The sequence below is a fragment of the Narcine bancroftii genome, chromosome 2 (assembly GCF_036971445.1).
Source record: "Narcine bancroftii isolate sNarBan1 chromosome 2, sNarBan1.hap1, whole genome shotgun sequence".
In the NCBI taxonomy this organism is placed as follows: Eukaryota; Metazoa; Chordata; class Chondrichthyes; order Torpediniformes; family Narcinidae; genus Narcine; species Narcine bancroftii.
In genome coordinates this window covers 172,575,050-172,594,651 of record NC_091470.1, presented here as the reverse complement: position 1 = coordinate 172,594,651, position 19,602 = coordinate 172,575,050, and the positions used below count along the sequence as shown (strand labels likewise).

Genomic DNA, 19,602 nt, shown 5'->3' with positions numbered 1-19,602 from the left:
AAGGATTTTGAGGACATGCAGGGATCTGGAGCAACAAACACTCTGCTGGGGGAGCTCAGTGGGGTCGAGCAGCATCAGTGGGAGAAAAGGAGTGGCCGACTTTTCAGACTGGAGCTCTTCATAAAACAAGGTTACTGTATCCATTAGGAAGCTGCTAAATCCAAACAGATATTGTCGGTCAAGACTCCAGACTCCCCCACAGATTGATAGGATAGTTAAGAAGGCCGATGGGGTGCTGGCCTTCACTAGTCGGGGGACTGAGTTCAGCAGTCGTGAGATAATATTGCAGCTGTACAAATACGCACACATGCGCACACGTGCACACATGGACAAAAGAAAAAAGGGTTGTGAAGTAGGGAGGGTTTAGTATTTTTGGGTAGGTATTGTTAAGAGCCCAAAGGACCCCAAAACCCAGCAGCAATAGATATTCACCACAACAAGTAGTTACTTAAACAAAAGTTGTTTTTAATTATCTTTAAACATGAAAACAGAATCAAACTTTAACTTCTCACTTTTAACTTAACTACCCAACTTAACCCCCTTCTAATTCTAAGCGCACGTGTGTGTAAAATTAAGAAAGTTCTTTGTTTTGCAGTTCAATCTCACTTCTCATTCTTCCAAGTTCTCTGGTTGCAGGCAATTCTTATACTGTGCACAGAATTTAACATGTATAAAGTTCACCAGGCATTGGTGCTCAAAAGGTAAATGTTTACCGCTCAAGAAGGTTCTCATTAATTTGCAGAGAGAGAGATAAGTGTTGTTCCAGGATTTCCATAACTGAGGTACCACCTCAATTCTTGCTGACGAAACTTGCCCCATCAGGGTTCTCCAAATGATAACCTCTTTCTTTCAGACTGCCACAGAGTTCCTTTCTGTTCCCCTTATTCCAAGAGAAACATCAGACAGATAGCACTTCCAGCCATCTGCCACTCTGAGCTTCTGTTTCAGTTCCAACAAGTTTCTCCTGGCTGACACGGAGTCAGTCTCCTGCTCCCAGCTGTTGTTTTAGGTAAACCAACCTCTCAATGACCTCTGAGTGAGCACTTTGTAGAGAGGTCAGAAGCCTTGTAAAAAACATTCAACACAGACAACCTGACTCCACTTGTTCTTCCAAGACAATGGTCTATTTATTTCATGATATCATTTCAATTAGCACCTACTTGTGAACTGTGCATAGCTGAAGTCACTGAATATGAATTCTTCAGTATTTCAAATAAGATCTGTTTTAAAGTGTGTGTATGTATGTAACCTTCTCTAATTTTACCAATTTATCTCCCAAAACATACCCAAATATTCCATCACAGTATATATAGTTTGGCATAACATAGGACTGTATTATGCTGTAATGTTCTATATTATCCTCCTCTGCAGATATTTTCTGCACACCTACCAACTCAATGACACCTCTTCACACCCTGCCCCCTGTAAGGATTCTATTCCTTTCTCTCAGTTCCTCCCCCCACACCCCCCCACCCCCCCCCCCCCCCGTTGCATCTGGAGCCAGGATGAGATGTCTATTCCTAAACATCCAAGATGTCTTCCTTCAAAAAACGTGCTCCCCCTCTTAGTCATCAACTCCACCCTTGCCTGTATCTCCTCTACTTCCTGTGCATCTGCCCTGGGCCCTTGTGCCCTGAGACACAAGGCCAGGATTTCCCTTGGCCTCACCTATCACCCCACCTGCCTCCGCACCCAACATATTATCTCCCTATTGAACTACAACTCCAACGTCTGCAGACGCACCTGTTTAACACCACTGGTTAAGAAGGATAAGTTCGGAAGGCTGAAGATATTTTTGGCAATTAATGCATACATTCTTGGTGAGTTTTAACTGTTTGCTTGCTTTCTTCCAGTTAAGATTGTGCTGACTCGGGCCCTCATGATTACAGCAGACATTTTGGCTGGCTTTGCACTTATTGTATTAATTTTGGGATTGAACTGTGTGAAGATACTGAGAGATGAACCACAGATTAAATTAAGGATCTGCTACATGGCAGGCTTCGTTTTTGGGATTGGAGGTAAGTCCAGGCCATTTCATAGATCTGATACTTGGTCTTCTTTTGATTATATAACTGAGAAGTTGTGCAGGTGGAACGTGTAAAGTCCGACGTCGAGCTGAGGAGCATTCAGCAGGAAGATCCAACCTGTACCTGAGCTCACTGACCTATAGAAGGGCTGCAATCAACTCTCATATTCTACACAAGTTAAATTAATTGTTAGCATAGCAATGGTATAACAGCAGCAGCGACCCAGGTTCGCGTCTGCAAGGTGTTTGTACATTCCACTCCCCCCCACCCCCCACCCCATGTCTGCATGGGTTTGCTCCAGTTTCCTTCCACCATTCAAAACATACTGGGCTGTAGGTTAATTGGGCGCCATGGGCTCATGGACCAGAAGGCCCTTTTACTGTTTCTATGTCTAAATTTAAAACTTAGACAATTTAAATCCACAACCTATTTCCTGCTTGGACGCATAAATATCAGTAATGCTTGGATCAGGGATAGCTGATGGCAATGAAGATGTTCCGATTGGAGCATTTTAACAATATCATTCAGAAAAGCAAGAGACTTACTGGACCATGCAGACCCCAGCACAAGTCCAGACCTTCAGGAGGGATGGGAAGGATTAATAAAAAAAAATGGTTAAAGTTAAATAAAATGGCCAATCTTCTATTTTATTTTAAAAATTATGCAAAACAGGGAAGAAAGTAGAGTTCAAGGATAATGGATGACAAGGACTTCTCCAGCTTGATACCTCAGTGCAAATCTTACACAGTTATTGGCCCTTGTATGGTCTTTGGACCCAACAGAGGAAATCACAAGATCAAGGAGCAGAAGTAGGCCATTCGGCCCATCGAGTCTGCTCCACTTTGAGTTAAACCTTTCTTACAGCTAGTTCCAAATTACAGCCTTTCCCCCATATCCCTAGATACCTATCTATCTCTTCCTTAAACTCCCCCAATGATCTGGCCTCCACAGCAATGAATTCCACAGATTCTGGCTAAAGAAGTTTCTCCTGGATTCACCCATAAGGGAAATATTTTATTCCCATCTACTCTGTCCAATTCTTTCACCATTCAAAATGTTTCTATGAGATCCCCTCTCATTCTTCTATACTCCAATGAGTACAGTCCAAGAGCCAATGAAAATCCTCGTATGTTAGCCCTGGCATTCCAGGAATCATCCTGGTAAATCTTCTCTGAACTCTCTCCAACAATATTATATCCCTTCTAAGATAGGGGGCCCAAAATTGCACACAGTTCTTCAAATGAGGTCTCACCAGTGCCTCATCAACACCTCTTTACTCTTGTATACAATTCATTTTGAAACAAATGCCAACATAGCATTCGCTTTCTTTACTTCTGATCCAACCTGGTGGTTAACCTTCGGGTTATCCTGCACAAGGACGCACATGTCCCTTTGCACTTTACGAATTTTGAATTTTCTCCCCATCCAAATAATAATCTGCCTGTTTATTTCCTCTTTCAAAATGTACAACCATATATTTCTCAATATTGTATCACATCTACCATTTATTTGCCCACTCTCCTAAACTGTTCAAATCTCTCTGCAACCTTTCAGTTTCTTCAACACTTCCTACTCCACCACCTATCTTGGTTTCATCTGCAAACTTGGCCACAAAATCATTCAGTCCATAATCTAAATTATCAATATACATTGTAAAAAGAAGCGGCCCCCACACCGACCCCTGCGGACACCACTAGTAACCAGCAACCAGCCTTATTCCCACCCTTTGCTTCCTGCCAAACAGCCAATGCTCCACCCAATTTATTAATTTCCTGTAATTTCATGAACGCTCATCTTATTAAGCAGCCTCTTCTGCGGCACTTTATCAAAGGCCTTTTGAAAATCCAAATACACAACATCCACAGCCTCTCCCTTGTCCACCCTACTTGAGATTTTCTCAAAAAATTCCATTAGGTTGGTCTGGCAGGATCTTCTCTTCATGAACCCATGCTGGCTTGGACCTATCATGTCGTGCACCTCAAAATATTTCATAACCTCGCCCTTGAGAATCAACTCCAATAACCTTTAAGTTACCAACGTCAGACTAATAGGCCTGAAAATTCTTTTTTCCAGCCTCCCTCCTTTCTTAAACAGCAGAACTACATTGTGACCTTCCAGTTCTCCAGAACCATGACAGAGTCTATTGATTCCTGGAAAATTAATTCCAATGCATCCACAATCTCCAAAACCACCTCCTTCAGTACCCGTGGGTGCACCTCATCTGGGTCCGGGAGACACCTATCTTTAGTCCATTTAGCTTACTAAGCACTTTAACTCCAGTAATCCTGACTGTACCTAATTTTATTCCCTGAGACCTCTGACTATCAGGTATATTGCTATGGCCTTCCTCAGTGAAGACTGATGCAAAATCCTCATTTAGTTCCTCTGCCGTCTCCCTGTTACCCATTATAATCTCCTGTCTCTCTCTTTTACGTTTCATACATTTTAAATAATATCCTTTTGTATGTTATTTGCCAACTTCCTTTCAAAATTCATCTTTTCTTTCCAAATGACTTTCTTTGTCTCTGTCTGTAAGTTTGTAAACATTTCCCAGTCCTCTGTTTTCCCACCTTTGCTTTTATTTTAGCCTTAATCTCTCGTTAGCCACATTTGTGCCATTTTTCCATTCATAATTTTCTTTTTTTTGGAATATGTCTGTCCTGCACTTTCCTTATTTCTTGTAGAAATATCATCCAATTCTGTTCTGCCGTCCCTCCTTCTATTTTACTTTTCCAGTTATCCTGGGCCAGTTCCTCTCTCATCCCATTGTAATTCCCTTTGTTTCCCTGAAATATTGACACACCTGATAACAGCTTCTCCTTTTCAAATTTGAAACTGAACTCAGTCATATTATGATCACTACTTCCTAAGGGTTCCATTACTTTTAATTCCCCAATCACTTCAGGTTCATTATATATCACCCAGTCAAAAACCACTGACCCCCTGGTGGACTGCTCCAAAAAGCATTTGTAGGCATTCTACAAACTCACTCTCCTCTTCTCCACTCCTTCCCTGTGCCGCACACTCCCCGAGCTGCTCCTCACTGGCTACCCCCTCCTTTTATTGGTCCCTGCCAATTCACTCAATTACCCAAATACTTGCTCCCACAAATCAGCGCTCAGCTTAACTCTTTGCCCTCCGCGCCCCTTTTAGACAGCCCAAAAACTTGTTATAGTTTTACAAATGTTAAATTAACTGTTAGCATAGCAATGGTATTACAGTGCCAGCGACCCAGGTTGGAGTTTGCAAGGAGTTTGTACGTTCCACCACCCCCCCACCCCTCCCCCCCCCCGTGTCTGCATGGGTTTGCTCCAGTTTCCTTCCACCATTCAAAATATACTGACACCAGTCAGTCACCACTCCTCCGAGATGTTATGGAGAACACAAGAGCTACTGGAATGAGAGGCTGGAGGGGCTCAGCACCCATGGTGAGAAATGGTTGGGTCAGGATATTTTCTTAAGACAAAAGTCTTTTGAGTCTCAAGAAAAGCCCCCAACCCTATCTGTCTGATCTGCGGAGACACTCCAGCTTCTCAATGTTTACTAGAGGCAATTTGACATGGTTAATCTTGGAGGGATAATTCGGTTGGGTCAGAATCCTGTATACACTAATGAGCTGGATGGAAAGATATTCTTCAGGCTCTACAGATCCTTCCATTCTTGCACCTCCCTGAAGCGGTCATCCCACCCCACCCCCCACCACAGCCCCTGCCCTCCAGTTCGGGGACCAGCGAACTGTCTTCATCACTCAAAATTCACCTTGTGACTCGGTCGAGCCTGCAGTGAGATGGAACATATTGACACAGTGCCTGTCTGTCTGCAGGTGTCCCAGGGATGATTGGATCAGTGTGGTATGCTGTTGATGTATACGTGGAAAGAGCCACCCTGGTTCTGCAGCGTGTTTTCTTGGGAATTCAGTATGAATTTGGTTGGTCCTGCTGGCTTGGAATGGCAGGATCAACAGGCTGTTTCCTGGCATCCATCATGTTGACCTGCTGCCTGTACTTCTTCTTCAGAGGTAAGTTATTCCCCTTCTCAAGGCATGGTTAGGTGGTGGTTAGTGCTACGCTGTTACAGCACCAGCGACAGGGGTTCAAATCCACTGCAGTCTGTAGGAGTTTGTACGTTCTCCCCGTGCCTTCGTGGGTTTCTCGAGGGAATCTCGTTTCCTCCCATCATTCAAAATGTCCAGGGGTTTTAGGATGATTTGGTGTAATTGGGCGAAATGGATTTGTGGGTCAGAAGGGCCTGTTACTGTACTGTACAGTATGTCTAAAAAAACACTTTTAGTTTCCCCATTCTTACCTGTAAATCCTAGACCAGTGATTCTCAATCTTTTTCTTTTCACTCACATACCACTTCAAGTAATCCCTATGCCATTGGTGCTCTGTGATTAGTAAAGGGTTGCTTAACGTGGTCTGTGAGTGAGAAGGGAAGGTTGAGAATAACTGCTCTAGATGCAATTCTTACTGAAAAATTTTGCTTGGGACAAATTGTCATTGGCACATTTCCTTTGGAGTTACAAAACTGTCCACATAACGAGTTAATTAGGTACAATTAAAACAGTGATTTTCAAACTTTTTCTTCTCACCCTGTGACAGAATATATAGATATGTTTTTGGGAGATAAATTGGGAAAGGTTTGTTAAAGTTGGTTACAAACACTTTAAAACAGATCTTATTTAAAATACTGAAGCTCTGCCCCATGCTAGACATGTCAGGAACAACAGTCTTTGCAAGAGCTTTGAAGAGGGCCCAAGAGACTTCACTAATCGATTGTTGTTTACAAAAAGGCAACAGATGAAAGATTTTGTTGGAGCCGCAGATTGTCTGGAGCTGTTCTAAGAGGGTCATGAGGTTTTGCAAGCAGAGAGAGTCAAACAGGCTGTCTTTCTCAGAGAGAGAGAGACAGAGATCACTTTGACAGTGTTACAGCCAACAATAGGAGCTGGGACTGGAACAGGACAAGCTGGCAAGCTTGTGGAAAATCCCATGTGGAAGACGGGTTGTAAGTGCTTGATTCAGTCTATTCAAAGCTATTGTGGTTCATGCAAGAGGAGAGGACTGGCTGTCTAATGTTTCACTTGGAATACAAGAAACAAAAAGCCAATCTGTGATGACCTGAAAGAAAGAGGTTATCATCTGGAGAACCATGAAGGGGGCAAGTTTCGTCAGCAAGACATTGAAGTGGCTGGGTGTCCATTGTACAACAAATCTCTCTCTGAAAGCTGACAAGAACCTTCCTGAGTGGTAACCATTTTTCCTTTCAAGCACCAAAGCCTGGTGAACTTTATAAATGTTAAATTATGTGCATAGTATAAGAATTGTCTGCAACAAGTGAACTTGGAGGAATGAGAAGTAAGATTGAATTGTAAACCAAAGAACCTTTCTGACTTGACACATACATTACATACACGTGCACTTAGAATTAGAAAGGGGTTAAGTTAGGCTAGTTAAGTCGATAGTGATAAGTTAAAGTGTGATTCTATTTTCATGTTTTCTTTTAAAAAATTTTATTTTTCACACTATAAACCATATTGACCAAGATAAATACAGACATTTTTTTTCTTGAATATATAGTGTCATTTTCTCCCCCTTTCCCCCCCCTTCCCTCCCTCCCTCATCCCCTTTCCCATTTATTTGAAGTTCAATCTATAAGATACATTAAACCCGTTAAACAATGTTGTCACTTAATAAAAATAAACAAGAAATTTTACTGAGTCAGTTCTTTTCGTTGTCTTCTCCTTCTGTCATTTTAGATGGTGGAAGTCCATGATAGGATTTCTCTATTGTATTTCATGTATGGGTCCCATATTTGTTCGAATATTGTGATGTTATTTCTTAAATTATATGTTATTTTTTCTAATGGAATACATTTATTCATTTCTATGTACCACTGTTGTATTCTCAAGTTGTCTTCTAATTTCCAGGTTGACATAATACAATTTTTGCTACATCAAGGGCTATCATAACAAATCTTTTTTTTGCTCCATCCAAATCGAGTCCAAATTCCTTATTTCTTATACTACTTAGGAGGATGATCTCTGGGTTTTTTGGTATATTGCTTTTTGTGATTTTATTTAATATCTGGTTTAGATCTTCCCAAAATTTTTCCACTTTCTCACATGTCCAAATTGCATAAATTGTTGTTCCTGTTTCCTTTTTACAGTGAAAACATCTGTCTGATACTGTTGGGTCCCATTTATTTAACTTTTGAGGTGTGATGCATAGCCTGTGTATCCAGTTATATTGTATCATGCGTAACCTCGTGTTTATTGTATTTCTCATAGTTCTGGAGCATAGCTTTTCCCATGTTTCATTCTTTATCTTTATGTTTCGATCTTGTTCCCATTTTTGTTTAGGTTTACTGTTTGTTTCCTCGTTCTCCTTTTCTTGCAGTTTGATGTACATGTTTGTTACAAATTTTTAAATTATCATTGTGTCTGTAATCACATATTCAAAATTGCTTCCTTCTGGTAACCTCAGACTGTTTCCCAATTTGTCCTTCAAGTAGCTTTTCAGTTGGTGGTATGCAAACATTGTATCGTGAGTTATATTATATTTATCCTTCATTTGTTCAAAGGATAATAATTTATCTCCCGAAAAACAATTTTCTATTCTTTTGATCCCTTTTCTCTCCCATTCTCTAAAGGAAAGGTTATCTATTGTGAAAGGGATTAGTTGATTTTGTGTCAATATTAATTTTGGTAGTTAGTAATTTGTCTTATTCCTTTCTACATGAATCTTCTTCCAAATGTTGAGCAGATGATGCAATACCGGTGAATTCCTACATTGTACCAATTTTTCATCCTATTTATATAGTATATGTTCAGGTATCTTCTCCCCTATTTTATCTAGTTCTAATCAGGTCCAATCTGGTTTTTCCCTTGTTTGATAAAAATCTGATAGGTATCTTAATTGTGCGGCTCTATAATAATTTTTAAAGTTTGGTAGTTGTAAGCTTCCTTGTTTGTACCATTCTGTTAATTTATCTAGTGCTATCCTCGGTTTCCCCCCTTTCCATAAGAATTTTCTTATTATTTTCTCCTTGAAGAATTTCTCTGTTAGGAGAATTGGTAATGACTAAAATAGGTATTGTATCCTTGGGAAAATGTTCATTTTAATACAGTTTATCCTTCCTATCAGTGTTAGTGGTAAGTCTTTCCAATGCTCTAAGTCGTCTTGTAATTTTTTCATTAATGGCTGATAATTTAGTTTATATAGATGGCCGAGATTTTTATTTAGTTGTATACCTAGGTATCGCATTGCTTGTGTTTGCCATCTAAATGGTGATTCTTTCTTGAACTTTGTAAAATCCGCATTATTCATTGGCATTGCTTCACTTTTATTTGCGTTGATCTTGTACCCTGATACTTCTCCATATTCCTTCAATTTCCTATGTAATTCTTTTATTGTTATTTCTGGTTCTGTTAAGTATATTATAACGTCACCTGCAAATAGACTGATTTTATATTCCTTCTCTTTTATTTTTATCCCTCTTATTTTATTTTCTGTTCTTATTAGTTCTGCTAGTGGTTCTATAGCTAACGCGAACAATGAGGGAGATAGTGGACATCCCTGCCTTGTTGATCTGCTTAAGTTAAATTGTTTTGATATATATCCATTTACTGTCACTTTCGCCAATGGCCCCTTATATAATGCTTTAATCCAATTAATATATTTCTCTGGTAGGCTGAATTTTTGTAGTACTTTGAATAAATAATTACATTCTACTCTGTCAAAGGCCTTCTTTGCATCTAAAGCAACTGCTACTGTTGGAGTTTTATTTCCTTCTACTGCATGAATTAAGTTAATAAATTTACAGATATTGTCCATTGTTCGTCTTTTTTTAATAAATCCAGTTTGGTCTAGATTTACTATTTTTGGTACATAATCAGCCAATCTGTTTGCTAATAGTTTAGCTATTATCTTATAATCTGTGTTTTATCATTACATATCTCCCTGCTGGATCTATTATTTCCTCTTCTATTTTGATTGGTACATTTTTATTGATTAATATAGCTACTCCTCTGGCTTTTGAATTATATGATGCTGCTGTTACATGCCCTATCCAATCTCTCTTTAATTTCTTGTGTTCCACTTCAGTTAGATGTGTTTCTTGTATGAATGCTATATCATTTTTTTCTTTTTTCAGTAAATTTAACAGTTTCTTCCTTTTGATTTGGTTATGTATTCCATTAATATTTAAAGTCATATAGTTCAACATAGTCATTTCATACTTTGTTTATCTTTCCTTTCCGTTTCCTGATCACCACCTTCCCTTCTTATCCATTTCTGCTTTCTTTTTTTGAACACATTATAAGACAACATTTCTAAAACATAAAATATTTCCACTATTCCCGTATCTAAAATTCCTTTAACCCCAATAGTCCCTCCCCTCTCTGAGTTGCCCTTTGTCCCTTGTTGGGCAACCACATCTCCCCTCTCCATTTGGATTTGCGAATTCACTCGCAAGCGTCAACTGATTTCACAGTGACTGTTATTCTTTCCCACCCAGCCTCCCCAGAAAAGATTTTAATCTTCATATTTAACAAAAGTCATTCTCTTAATTCCCACCTTACTTCCTTTCTTCCCTTTCTTTCCCTTCTTAGTTCTTACTTATACTCTATTTACATATATATACACACACATATAGTTTGTTGTCATTTTTGTTCTTGTTACATCTCTTCATCTCTCTGTCTGATTTGTAGTTGTTCTGCAAATTTTCGTGCTTCTTCTGGGTCCGAGAAAAGTTTGCTTTGCTGCCCCGGGATAACTATTTTAAGTACCGCTGGGTATTTTAACATAAATTTATAACCTTTTTTCCATAGGGTCGTTTTTGCTGCATTGAACTCCTTCCTCTTCTTCAGGAGTTCAAAACTTATATCTGGATAGAAAAATTTTTTTTGACCCTTGTATTCTAGTGGTTTTTTTCTTCTCATTTTTTTTCACTGCCTTCTCCAATATATTTTCCCTTGTTGTATATCTTAGGAATTTTACTAGAATGGATCTTGGTTTTTGTTGTGGTTGTGGTTTAGGGGCTAATGTTCTGTGTGCCCTTTCTATTTCCATTTCTTCCTGTAATTCTGTAATTCCTCAGACCCTGGGGATCCATTCTTTTATAAATTCTTTCATATTTTTGCCTTCTTCATCTTCCTTGAGGCTCACTATCTTTATATTATTTCTCCTATTAGAGTTTTCCATTATATCCATCTTCTGAGCTAACAGCTCCTGTGTGTCTTTAACTTTTTTATCAGATTCTTCTAATTTCTTTTTTAAGTCGTCTACCTCCATTTCTATGGCTGTTTCTCGTTCTTCCAACTTGTCTACTCTTTTTCCTATATCTGTCATGACCATCTCTAATTTATTCACTTTTTCTTTTGTACTTTTTATTCTCCTTTTTATTTCACTGAATTCTTGTGACTGCCATTCTTTTACTGTTTCCATATATTCTTTAAACAAAAATATATCCATGTACTTGCCCTTCCCTTCATCTTCCATTTCTCTGTGTTCTTCCTCTTCTTCTGAGTCCACTCCAGGATCTATGTCCTTTACCTCTGTCTCTTCTGGTTTTCTTGTTGGGTTGTTTATTTTATTTTGTTGGGTATTCTTGTTCTTCTTACTTTTATTAAAGGTGTCTTGGTGTTGGTCTTCTTCCTCTGGGTTGGTCATCTGTTGTTTCTCTGATTTCCTATTTTTATTCTCTTCCTTCTTGTTCTCGTTATTTTCTATGTTTTCCTGTTGAGAGTCTTGCTGTCGTGTTATACTTGTCTGTTTCAGCTGTGGAGATTTACTCCTCAACTGGTCCTCCCACCCGTTGGTGTTGCTTTTGTCTTGTGCATCATGCATGCGCGAGGATTCGCGCACTTTTGTTTGGCTCCGTGAGCCATTTTTGTAGTCCTGTGCTCTGGGTTTCCACTGACCTCAGGGAGCGGGCTTCTCTCTCCTCGGCGGGCCTCCTCGTACCGGTAAGGCCTTCACCTTCCTCCTCCGACGTCCTTCCTTCTTTTTTTCTTCTCGTTGTTTTTGGTTTTTCTTTCTTTGCTGCCATTTTCTCCACACTTTCACTTTCAATTTGTTATGGTTTCTGTGTTAGTGCCTTTGTTTTTTCTCTATCTTTTTTTTAACTTTTCTGGAGAGGGTTGGAGTTCCCCTACCGGCCACTACTCCATCACGTGACTACTCCTATTTTCATGTTTAAAGATAATTAAAAGCAACTTTTGTTTAAGTAACCATTTGTCTTGGTGAATATCTATTGCTGCTGGTTTTCGGGTCCTCTGGGCTTGTTACAATCCACATACCACCTTAAGCAATCCCTTACAAATCACAGAGCACCGATGGCATAGGGATTACTCAAAGTGGTATGTGAGTGGAAAGAGAAAGTTTGACAACCACAACACCAGCCTACTGCAGTGGGAAACACCTGAACCTGCAGGAGTGTAAAGGGACAGGATAACACCTGGCTGGCTGTCAATCAGTCAGCCTAAAGGAATCAAGCCCCATCCGGTCAGGTGTCAATCACCCTCCGGGAATCAGCCTGGGCTGGCCTCCCAAAGCTCACTCAGAGTTACTGCAGCTACAGCCAGCCTGGCTCTGTGGAAGTCTTTGTGGATTAAAGCCTGATGTACAGTCTTTACCTTGTGTGTGTCAGATTCTGGCAAACAGCACACCACAATTTAATCCACAAAATTTTCCCACGGCTGCCATGGAAAAACTCCTGAGTGCAAGGAGCCTCGAAGTCAATCCATGCCACCCGGAAGCCCAGACTCGCTTTGAGATCTGGCAGCATGTGGTCGAGGCATTCATCGTGGCACATGAAGGCAGGATCCTGGACTCAGATCGGAAGAGGTTGGTCCTACTCCGGTCAAAGCTGGGTCCCCATGCCTTCCAGGCAACTAAAGTCTGCTCCACATACAAGAGCGCAATGGACACTCTCAAGAACTTGTACAAGCCCCCTATGAATGTGGTCTGTGCAAGGTACCTCCTCAACACCTGAGCCCAGCAACCCGAGGAGACGGCTGAACCTTACCTGGGACACCTGCGAGAGTTGGCCCGACCGTGTCTGGATGAACCTGGGGTAGGTGCTGAGGAGGTCAAGAGGCTAATCTGGGACGCCTTCGTCCGAGGGCTATGCTCAAACGCCATCCGGCAGAAGCTGCCGGAAGACAATATCTATGCCCTAACCAAGACAGTGGAAGTGGTCCAAACCATGGAAGCGGCAGCCCTGCACATCGAACCCTTCGATTCCAGATTCCCCCAGGCTCCCTCATGACCCTCTCACACTGCAGCTGCAGCCCCAGACCGAGCTTGGGAGGAAAACATCGCTGCGGCAGGCTCCCGGCTCCCCTGTAAGTACTGAGGGTCCTGGTGTGGGTCAGACCGACAATCATGCCGAAACTGCCTGGCAAGGAACCAGTATTGTTCCCGATGCGGCAAGAAAGGCCACTTCACTAAAGTGTGCCTCTCAAAACCAGCTGACAGCTCAGTGGCCCTCTATGACCTCCCCACCTCCCCTGCGGACCCCTCCACGTTCGTGTGCTGGGTGGCACCATTTTCCCTGTTACGACTTCTGCCTTCCCCGACCTCAATGGTGCAACATCCGGCCCCACCAGCGACTGTCGCAGCATGTGCCCTGCCCTCGCCAGCACCGCTCACTGAGAACTACAGCGATGTTACTTCTGGCTCACGGTGTGACATCACTTCCGGCTGATGTAATGATGCCACTGCCGCTGGCCACGACGATGTCACTTCCCCGGTGCAACGAACATGGCTGGGGAAGGAGGCCAGCCACACATGAGCCCCCATGTGCCACCGCCATTTTGGGCCAGGCAGTGGCCAACATGGAGGGTCCCCGATGACGTTGAGAATGACGTGGTCAACACAGGCGGTGAACAGGCTGCCCTACCGACACTCCCCATGCATCTGGATGCCATCAGCTACTGCACACTGCACCCCATGACTGATGTCGACGTGGACAACATGGGCGATGACCAGGCCACCCTACCAACGCTCCCCACGCCTCTGGACGCCATAAATCACTGCGCACAACTGGAGAGTGAAAACTCTGACTCTGAGACGGTCCTGGTCCACCACCACGCTGACCAGGGACATCCCTCGCGACCTTGGGTGATCTATGATGGACGTGCAAGTCAACGGGCAGATAATGAAGTGCCTGTTCGACAGTGGCAGCACCGAGAGCTACATTCACCTGAGCATGGCCCACTTGGGCGCTGCTCGGCCGATATAACTGTGGGAGGGGAGACTTACACAGGATTCAGGCTCTTGGTCATGCCCAAACTCTGCGCACCACTCCTCCTGGGCCTAGATTTCCAGTGCCACCTGCAGAGTGTCACCCTTGCCTTCGAAGGGCCCCAACCTCCATTCACGTTACACAGCACGCCAACCTACCAGCCCCGGCCAACCTGTGGTCTCTCCACACTGTGCATCACCCTACTGGCGGTCTTCGCACATCTTGAGCTAGGCTACAAGCCGATCGTCGCTGGAAGTAGGCGCTATTGCGCCGCAGACAGAGACTTCATCAAGGTGGAGGTGTGGTGACTCTTGGCGGAAGGTGTCATAGAGCCCAGTAACAGCCCTTGGAGAGCTGAAGCCCTGGTAGTCAAAGGGGGAAGTAAGCTGAGGATGGTTGTGAATTACAACCAGACCATTAACCAGTACACTCAGCTGGACGCCTACCCCCTGCCGAGGATCGCTGACATGGCCAATGTGATAGCCCGCTACCAGGTTTTCTTCACATTTGACCTGAAGTCGGTGTATCACCAAATCCACACCCACCTGAAGGATAAGCCCTACACTGCCTTTGAGGCGGACGGGCGCCTGTTCCAGTTCCGCCGAGTTCCCTTTGGGGTTATGAAAGGGGTCTCCATTTTCCAGTGGGAGATGGATCACATGGTAGACCTGCACAAGCTGAAGGTGATGTTCCTGTATCTGGATAACGTCACTATCTGCGGCCGTGACCAGCAGGACCATGACGCTAACCTGGATAAATTCCTCCAGACGGCCGGGGAGCTGAACCTCACTTACAATAAGTGTGTGTTTAGCACCACCCGCCTCACCATCCTGGGGTACATCGTGGCCATGGAGTCGTCGGCTCAGATCCAAAAAGGATGCACCCATTAATGGAGCTACCTCTCCCCCCCCTCCACCACGCTAAAGGCCCTCTGCAGGTGCCTTGGCCTTTTCTCTTGTTACTTGGAGTGGGTCTCTCGCTTGTTGGACAAGATCCACCACTGGCCCAAGCTACAACTTTTCCCTTCATCTGCATCAGGCAAGACATCGCGGACGCCACGATGAAAGGGTGTGGATGAGGACTCCCCCTTCCAGGTGGAGAAAGATGCCTCTGAGGTAGCCCTCGCCGCTACCCTCAACCAAGAGGGATGCCCTGTCACTTTCTTCTCCAGGGCCTTGCATGGCTCCGAGCTAGGGCATTCTGCCATTGAAAAGGAGCCCCAGGCAATTGTGGAAGCAGTCTGCCACTGGCGCCACTACCTGGTCAGCAGGGGGATTCAACCTCCTCACGTACCAGCTGGCCGTGGCGTTCATGTTTAATATTACCCACAAGAGCAACATCAAGAACGACAAGATCCTGTGCTGGAGAGTCGAGCTGGCAACCTACAGCTACGACATCCAGTACCGCCCAGGAAGTTTAATGACTCCCCCGATGTCCTCTCTCACACCTGCGTGGCTATGCACGACGACAGGCTGCAGGCATTGCATGAGTCCCTCTGCCATCCGGGTTTTACCAGGTTGTACCACTTCATTAAGTCCTGGAACCTGCCGTACACCTTCAAGAACATGACTGAGGCATGTCGGGCCTGTGCGGAGTGTAAACCCCGTTTCTTCCACCCACCCCAGGCCCACGTTGTAAAGGCTACTCAGCCTTTCGAGCGTCTCGGCATTGACTTCAAAGGGCCCCTGCCTTCCACGAATCAAAATGTCTACTTCCTCACGGTAGTGGACGAGTACTCATGCTTCCGTTTCACTATCCCTTGCCCGGACACCTCCATGGCCACCGTCATCAGGGTCCTGGGGCAGATCTTCACCATGTTTGGCTACCCCACCTTCATCCACAGCGACCAGCGGTCTAGTTTCATGAGTAACGAGCTGTGCCAGTACCTGACGGCGAGGGGAATCGCGACCAATCGCACGACAAGCTATAACCCGATAGGCAATGGGCAAGTGGAACGCAAAAACGGGATGGTCTGGAAGGCAGTCCACCTGGCTGTCAAGTCGAAAGGGTGGGCCGTGGAGTACTGGCAGGATGCCTTGCCCGAGGAGCTCCATGCCATTCGGTCGCTGCTGTGCATAGCTACCAACAAGACCCCTCATGAACGTCTGTTCTCATTCCCCAGGAAGTCGGCGACTGGAATGTCTCTCCCAGCATGGCTCACATCCCCAGGACCGGTGCTCCTGCGTAAGCACGTACGGACACACAAAGCCGAAGCCCTGGTCCAGCAGGTTTTCCTCCTTCATGCAAACCACTATGCTTACGTTAGGTTCAGGAGTGGCAGGGAGAACACCATCTCAACAGGGATTTGGCACCAGCTGGACCACCCACCACACCACGCAATCCTCCAGCCCAGGACAAGGCTGACCGGGCATGCATCCCCATCCCCAGCCAGCTATGTGGCGCGCAGGACCTCCTTGACCACCAGGGACCCGCTTCAGCCTTGGGAAATGAACCTGCCCTCCACCCATCCAATACGACCCTCATACGTTGACCCCGGCCCCACCCCCACCCCCCCCGGCCAACCCTCCGTGCAGCACCACACCAATCGCACAGACCCCTGCCACCAGCTCCCCCACTTCCCTTCTGACCAGTGACCAGGAGCCAGTCCTACGACGGTCACAAAGACCCCGGTGGACGCTGGACCGTCTCAACCTGTAAATGTGTATACTGGGTACGATTCCTTGTTACTGCGCCCCCTTGGGACAATTTTAAAAAAGGGAGTGTGAATGTGGTGGTACTCCACCGCCCTACTGCAGGGGCAACTTCTCTACCTGCAGGAGTGTACCGTCGGCCTACTGCAGGGGGCAACCTCTGTGTAAGGGGGACAGGACAATACCTGGCCAGCTGCCAATCAGTCGGCCTGAAGGGATCAAGCCCCACCTGGTCGGGTGTCAATCACCCTCCGGGATAGAAGCTTACGCCGACCTCCCAAGGCCTCACTCAGAGTTGCTGCAGCTACAGCCAGCCTGGCTCTGTGGAAGCCTTTATGGATGAAAGCCTGTTGTACAGTCTTTACTTCATGTGTGTCTGATTCTGGCGAACAACCACCACACTCTGTCCTCGACAACGGTTCTGAAAACTTTTTGAAGTACTTACTCTGAACTACTGATAACCACCTCATGGACCATCAGTCAAGGGGGGAGAGGGTTGCTGAGTTCGAGTCCTTCCCAGACCACCGGCAGGGTTTTTGTTTTGTCATCAGATTTTCTACTTTGTTTTATCTATCACTTAGCAGTATTTGTTATCTTCACCTCGTCACCCCAGACCATTCATTACAGATCCCTCTGATCTGAAGGACCATCTGTGGTCCGTGGGAACATGGGTGGAGAGATGCTGTTTGATGCAGACTCAAAGCCTAACTGGTGTTCAGGGGTTGGGAGGCTTGGATGAAGGTAAACATGTCAGTGAACCTCATTGGTTTCCCTCTGAGCCAAGAGTGCCCAGTGACAGATGCTTGCAAGACATCATGGTCATGGTTCTCCGAGAATGCTGCAGTGCTGTGCTGGGAATGACAACATCCCATCTGCTCATCTGGCATAGCATGGGGGTTCAGGATGGAAAGGTAGCTCCTGGCCAAATGTTCAGGGTGTTGCAAATGGTCACTGTTCTATTTCACCTTGTTCTGAACCTCACCAAACTGAAGAAAACATTATGGATAAAACCGTCCTGTTCCACAGGTAATGTCACCTCTTCGACATTATTCATAGAAGACATTTCCCTCATGATCAAGAATAATGTATTCAGAGATGGCTGACGAGGTGAATATGGGAATTAGAAATTCTTCCAAAGATTAGATAGGAGGTAGTTGATGGGGAGGTGGTAGTTGGTGGGGAAGAGGTAGTTGTTGGGCCAGGAGCTGTGTTCAGTTTGAAAGGCCTGTCCCTTCCCTCAGCTGGTCATGCAGGGATTCTGTGCATGTATTGGAGATTCTTAATCCCACCTTCAATGCTCCTTCTCTACCATGAGAGGCATGGCCCAGGAAATCCCAGGAATCGGGACAATAGTCTCCTCTGCATTGAGCACCTCCTTGGATTTTCCTGTCTGTGTGATACTTGCGTCCCAGAACAGAGCAGAGAATGTTCTGACTGGGCACTCTTCAACTGGACAGCCTTAGCATTGCCTTCTCCGATTTCCATTCATCCCCTCTCCTGAGTCTCTCTCTTTCCCTCCAGCTTCCCATCAACTTACCTTCCCTCCTATCAGTGAGCTACCCTTGGCACACTCCCTCATTCCCTTCTCAGCATTTTATATCTTCTACCCTCCCACCTGTACCCACATAACCTCTCACCTGTTTGCCTGTGCTCCTCCCCCCTACCCCTACCTCTCTTCTCCTCCCCACTCCTCCTTCCTTTCTATTCAGTTGCCTGCCTGTTTTTACTTTTACCTGATGAAGGGCTCACACCAGAAATTGTTGGTTGCCTGTGATGCGCTATCGAGCAGAAAAGCAGACACAAAACATAAAGGCTGTTCAACAGGCTTTATTCCGCACAAATTTCCACAGAGCTGGCTGTGAGAGTAGATGTGCTGGCTCTGAGACTGACCTCGAGGGGCCGGATGTAGTTTATATCCTGGCAGCCGGCCAGGTATTGCCTTGTCCCCCAGTGCTCTTCCTGCAGGTACACTGGTCGCCCCCTGCAGTCGGCTAGTGGTGTATCACCACAGTATAATATAGCCCTATAGTATAAATGCTGCGTGACCTGCTGCTTCTCCAGCATGTTTGTATATGGCCATGTGTTTCTGCTTCAGTACTGGGCATGCATATAATCGGCCTCCCCGATATTAATAATCTATACATATGAACTCAGAATCACCACACATGTACATACACATGCACCACGACCCCCAAGGGCTCTGTAGAATGACACAAATTTTCTGTTTCCCCAACTAGATGCTCAAGCTGTACGATACAACCTATCCTTCTATCAGTATGGAAGAACAGCCACCGGCAAAATGTATGCCATGGATTCACGAGTTTAGGAGTACCTCCTCTGGAAGTGTCTACCAGATTTTAATGCAACATCATCTCCAGTGCCTCAAAGGATACAATGCACCCTTCAAAATGGCAAAAGGCTATGTAATGCAGCTAGTCTTCATTGTTAATGCTTAAAAAAAAATTGTTCCCAAAATTTATTTAATTTGGGGCACAGTGAAGCTTCAAAGATTTTGTATTTATCACATGGAAGATCAATATCAGAATAAAACAAGATAATTTAACTTTAGACTTTAGACTCTATGCACCACCTTAAATTGTATCAGACAACGTTATGCCCAAAATGAAGATTTGTTAATCAAATTAAGAGTCGTGTAAGTGATATGTTCAAATCCC

The 19,602-nt window shown here is 44.5% G+C and overlaps 1 protein-coding gene across 1 annotated transcript in view; it reads left to right on the top strand.

The window, feature by feature from the left end:
- LOC138752519 (claudin-16-like) overlaps positions 1 to 19,253 on the top strand; it is a 34,739-nt gene extending 15,486 nt beyond the window's left edge. The window contains exons 3-5 of the mRNA XM_069915323.1: positions 1,854 to 2,018; positions 5,851 to 6,045; positions 19,165 to 19,253. Coding sequence (XP_069771424.1) covers positions 1,854 to 2,018; positions 5,851 to 6,045; positions 19,165 to 19,253 — 449 coding nt within the window. The remainder of the gene's footprint in view (positions 1 to 1,853; positions 2,019 to 5,850; positions 6,046 to 19,164) is intronic.
- The last annotated feature ends 349 nt before the right edge of the window (positions 19,254 to 19,602 follow it).